Source organism: Chanos chanos, chromosome 7, assembly GCF_902362185.1.
Source record: "Chanos chanos chromosome 7, fChaCha1.1, whole genome shotgun sequence".
Taxonomy (NCBI): domain Eukaryota; kingdom Metazoa; phylum Chordata; class Actinopteri; order Gonorynchiformes; family Chanidae; genus Chanos; species Chanos chanos.
In genome coordinates this window covers 8920164-8925163 of record NC_044501.1, presented here as the reverse complement: position 1 = coordinate 8925163, position 5000 = coordinate 8920164, and the positions used below count along the sequence as shown (strand labels likewise).

The window sequence follows — 5000 nt, the reverse complement described above, 5'->3', positions numbered from 1 at the left end:
GACAGGGTTGAAAACACTCCTCAATTCCATCTATTTATCTACAGCCTCCTGTGGCATGTGTCACAGACCCCCCCCCCCCCCTCCCCCCTTCTTTTTCTGTCACAGGGAGTCTCTCACATTCTCTCTCTCAAACTCTCTATGACTGTTCCTTACATTCCGATTCCCCCTTGTCTTTTCTTCTCTTCTCTTTCTTTGGTGTCTATCAATCCACTTTTAAATTCCTCCTTTTTTTTTTTTTTTTTTTTTTTTTTTACAAATTTCAGCATGTCGTAATTGCATGTTAAGACACCTCCGCCTCTTGCTTTTCGTTCACACCCACACACATCATTTTATAACGCTCTCTTCTCCTCCTCTCTCTCTCTCTCCTTTTTTTCCCTCCAGCATGGTCCTGCTCTATCCATCTCCTTCAGCTGACATGTATATCTATACCTCTTTTTTTTAGGCACATTTTAAGGATTCGGGAACAGAGGGCGGCGGACGTTTTTTCTTTTCGAAGGAAAAAAAAAAAAAATAAACGATTTGAAAACATTTTGCTGTAATTGCTTATTCTTCCGCAGAGAGGGAGAAAACAGCGATATAATGAAACATATTGTAAGCTGCATCGTGCTGTGTGTAAAATATCTGTTCCATATTCAAATCATGATGTCTCTTGTTAATGTCTTCACCGCCGGCTTCAGTCCAAATCTGTTTAACTCGGTATAGACAAGACATCAGTAACATACACAGAGATGTCTTATACATGAAGCAAAATGATAAGAAAATATTATTGTATTTTGTATAATATTATTATAAATTGTATAAGAAAAGGGCATACAAGGGGGTGTGGGTGGGGGTTGGGGGGGGGGGGGGGGGGGTTGAACGGTTTCTAAGTTTAATACTCAGACTTGAGATCTTGTGGGGGAGGGGGCTTCTAGACTTTTCAGGTACATGTTTGTTTATTTCTTTTACTTTTACTTTGCTGAAAATGGTCAGACTCATTTTCCAAAGAATAAAATATTTCGCTTTTTTTTTTTTTTTTTTTTTTTTTTTTAACTAACTCCATTTACCGATAAGACCCTTTCAGAGGAGAAGGGACATTTGACTAATGGTTCGGCCGTACTCTTATCTTCTCTAGATTCTCCGGGCGCTCTTAAAAAAAATGTGTAGAACGCACGTCTAATGAATCTAAAGCACCTGCTCGTTTGGAGTTGCCATTAAGCGAGAAATAAGTTGCTCTACCCTCTGCTTGTTAAGCATCGCTGTTCTCCCTGTCTGTGTCGGCCACAATTGGCTCTCCAAACACATCTGCAGTCTCACCGACCGTTGGAATGCGGAGTTTAAAATATACGAGGGGATGACGAGGTTGAAAACATAAACAAAACGACGCTCGTCAGATAAGCTTCACCAACCCCCCCCCAAAAAAAAGAAAAAACAACAAAAAAAACCCTACAGTTGGCGTCTCAATTTGGTTTTAGCATCAAACTTAATGATACTGAACAAACTTGCCTGTAGTTAAAGAGAGGACCATAAGATGAAGAAGTGAGTTGGTCATGAAAGAATCGACGGACACTTAAACAGTTGCTAATGTTCAGTATTTATGATAAGATTTTAAGTTTCAGCTGCCAATGCAGGCTTCTCACAGATTCCTAAAATGTCCTCTCCTTCCAGAGCTATGCTCTTATGTACGCTACGCGTGTCGCCACTGGAAAATAAGGAAAATATTCCGGGTTCCGATTTAGAATCCGAGACGACAGCCGAGACTACGTATGGTTCTTCTACGCTTCTGTGACATCAAATTCCATGACATCAGACATTGGAAAGCATGTTTTCTACGGATATGAACTTTGCGATTATCCTGATTAACATGTATATGAGGGAGTGTAGAGTTCATTCCTCCCAGGCACAAACATTTGTGATGCCTGAGAAGGATAAAGCGACGGAGCTGGAGAAAAAGTAGCTGGCTAATTCAATTAGGTCCCTCCAGACCCCTAAGATCCTTTCAACACACTGCGGAAAAATGTGCTACGCGTTAATGATTGTATCTATTCTATCACAACATTATTCTCAGTAAGAGAAAGAGAGAGAGAGAGAGTGAGAGAGAGAGAGAGAGAGAGAGAGGGAGAGAGACTAGTTTCTGCTTACAGAATCTGAAAAGCTATGTTAACTATGAACTATGAAGAGGATTAAAAACAGAAGTTTGAATGGAGACATAAAAGGAGGTGAAGAGAGGTGTCGTGTTTCTTATGCGTCCACATACGTCTCTGGCGGTTCAGTGTGTTGAGAGACCCGCCTTCTATGTCGTGTCAAGAGAAAGAGATGCAATCATGGATAAGTTAGTTTAGAGGAACAGTAACTGCCTTTGAGTGTTGAGTTTTAATTGTCCCTGTTGAAGAGCGGTGTTGAGTGGTGATGTTAAGTAGTAATTGACCCTGTTGAGGAGTGATGTTGAGTGATAATGTTAAGTATTAATTGTCCCTGTTGTACGGAGCAGTTTTGACCGGTAGTGTTGAGTGTCCATCAATTGTCCCTGTTGAAGAGCAGTGTTGAGTGGCGATGTTAAGTATTAATTGTCCATGTCAAAGAGTTGTGTTGAGTAGCAATGTTGAGTACTAACTGTCCCTCTTGAAGAGCAGTGTTGAGCAGCAGTGTTAAGTATTACTTATCCCTGTTGTAGAGAAGTGTTTAGTGGTAGTGTTGAATGAGTGCTAATTGTCCCTGTTGAAATGCAGTGTGATGAGGGTAATGTAACATCTGCGATTAATTTCACAGGTTTGATTCCAACCTTTTAAACTTAGATTAGTGCTGAGAGCCTTTGGCTACTCTGCGGGCCTGATTATTTGTAACACTCAAATATATTTGGATAATATCAGGTCATATGATGATAAACTTGGGAATGGGATAGGGTTGATGGAATAGGGTGATGCTGTGTTTTAACTTTTTTTTTTTTCAGTTTGGTTCGTAAAGGAAATTGTTGACAAAGCTGAATAAAATTAGCCATACAAAAGTAGCGATGATCACCAGTGGTCTACGCTCAACTACCGTTGAGTGAGTAATGTTGTTTTTTTTTTTTTTTTTGTCGGTCACTGCTTGTGTTGTGTTATGTTGAGCGTTGTTACGTAATGTTGGGTTGCGTGAAAACTTTGTGTAATAATGCTTTTCTTAAATCGAAATGTTCTTTTATTTTCTTTTTCTTTCTTTCTTTCTTTCTTTTCTTTTTTTTCTTTTTTTTTAAAGAAGTCCACTGTGCTTGTGTTAACACCGACACAAAGTGCTTGTGTCTTTTTTTACTCTGCAGAAAAGGGACGGGGAATGTATATATTTACCTCCCTCTCTTTCCATATGTGGCATTTGCTAAAAGTCTCCCTGACATTTCTTTTCGGTCTCTTCCCTCGCTCCGTCCGTGCTATTCCCCCCCCCCGTTCTCACAGCTCACGGTGCTAACAGAATAAACCCAGAACCCAGGCACCTTCTCTCTCTCTCTCTCTCTCTCTCTCTCTCTCTCTCTCTTTCTGTCTCTCTAACACTCTGTCTCTCTCGTTCACCCTCTCTCTGTCGCTCTCCCCCTTTAAACACTATAAAAAGATCCATCAGAGCCTTCAAAGCAACATGAGTCATGTGGGAGGCAAATACCTCCTGAAAAATCCAGGCAAAAAAAAAAAAATATGTGCACAGAAATATGAAGGGAAAAAATAAAAAAATCTCACCCGTACACCTTTTGACAGAGCAAATCTCTCCTTTCACCTCATATTCCTCAACTTACCATTTCCTCATTGCTTAATATCGACAACACATTCCTCAGCAGGGGCGTGAGTTTCTCTCCTTTTCACACAGACCGCAGCCCGTATATTCAACCACCGCATTCTGTTCACTTAGAGCAAGACTAGGTTTTCAGGGTTTTTTTTTTTTTTTTCCAAAAGGATGTTGGCAACCTCGGGGAAAAGACTTGATTCAATCCGTATGTATTAGCTCAAACTGAAACGGTATGACTCTACGCTTTCACAATAAGAGTAACAAGGAAATTAAAAAGACTACATTTTCTACACTAATTTTGCTGGGAGAAGACAAAATTACACAACTGTGCGTCAGTAGAGCCAGTAAACACAAAACGACACTCTGACGTTGACACACTTAGCTCAGTTAAGAGAGAAACTGTGCAGTTTGTCTGCTCCAGATTCGCCCATTAGAACTGGTCAAATGACTCATCACTTCCACCTGGGGAACTATTGTCACTGAGAAGTCTACACAGACGTGTCATATCTCTTCAAATCCTTGCCAATCTGTCTGTTCTCTTTGCGACACAAATGTTTATTTAACACAAATTCAAGATCATCGCTATGAAATCTCAAGCTAGCCTAGCTTTAGACACACCTCTAAGTTCGACCAAAATACATCACCGGTACATTAAGAAAAAAAAAAAAAAAGTTGCCTGTCAAGACAGCTCAAATGGAGTGACTTAACCAGGTGAATGCTCTTACCAATAGCTTGCTGATTGTGCTGGATTGTGCTTTTGATAGAATCAGTTTCTGCGTTGACTTACCGTTTTAATGGAACTGAATGCTGTCACCATGGTAAAGTGCATTGTTATTTCTGCCACTAGGTAGAGCATGATCACTGTACATTTTCAAACGTGAATTTATCAAAACTATTGCTTGTACCCAAGGTTCAGTATCACTTCCATAAAAGTATTTTTAATCTCCAGATATAGTAAAACAAACTAATTAAAGTAATAAAGTTCCAATATGTATTTTGCCAACATACTTTGTCCCAAAGGGACTGCCCTCTGGTTAACAAACGGAACAGCTAATCCAGATGAGCCGAAGCACTCAGCGCTACGTACCTTGGCGGCCATTATCATGGAGGATCCTCCGCGAATACCCAGGATGGGGATGTGAGTCTGGGCAGAAATGAAGTCCAGGATCTGGGCGATGGCCTCTTGGTCGGTGTCGTCCCCGAACACCACCCCCTGGAGCCAATTCCGAGACATGAGGGCGCAGATTCGATTGATGATGCTCTTGGGATCG

At 40.7% G+C, this 5000-nt stretch overlaps 1 protein-coding gene across 1 annotated transcript in view; it reads right to left on the bottom strand.

The window, feature by feature from the left end:
- The window catches only part of grin2bb (glutamate receptor, ionotropic, N-methyl D-aspartate 2B, genome duplicate b), a 48736-nt gene that overhangs the window by 43725 nt on the left and 11 nt on the right, over nt 1–5000 (bottom strand). Inside the window, 1 exon segment of the mRNA XM_030780031.1 lies at nt 4817–5000. This exon segment is cut by the window's right edge and continues 11 nt beyond it. Within this exon segment, the coding sequence (XP_030635891.1) occupies nt 4817–5000 (184 nt within the window).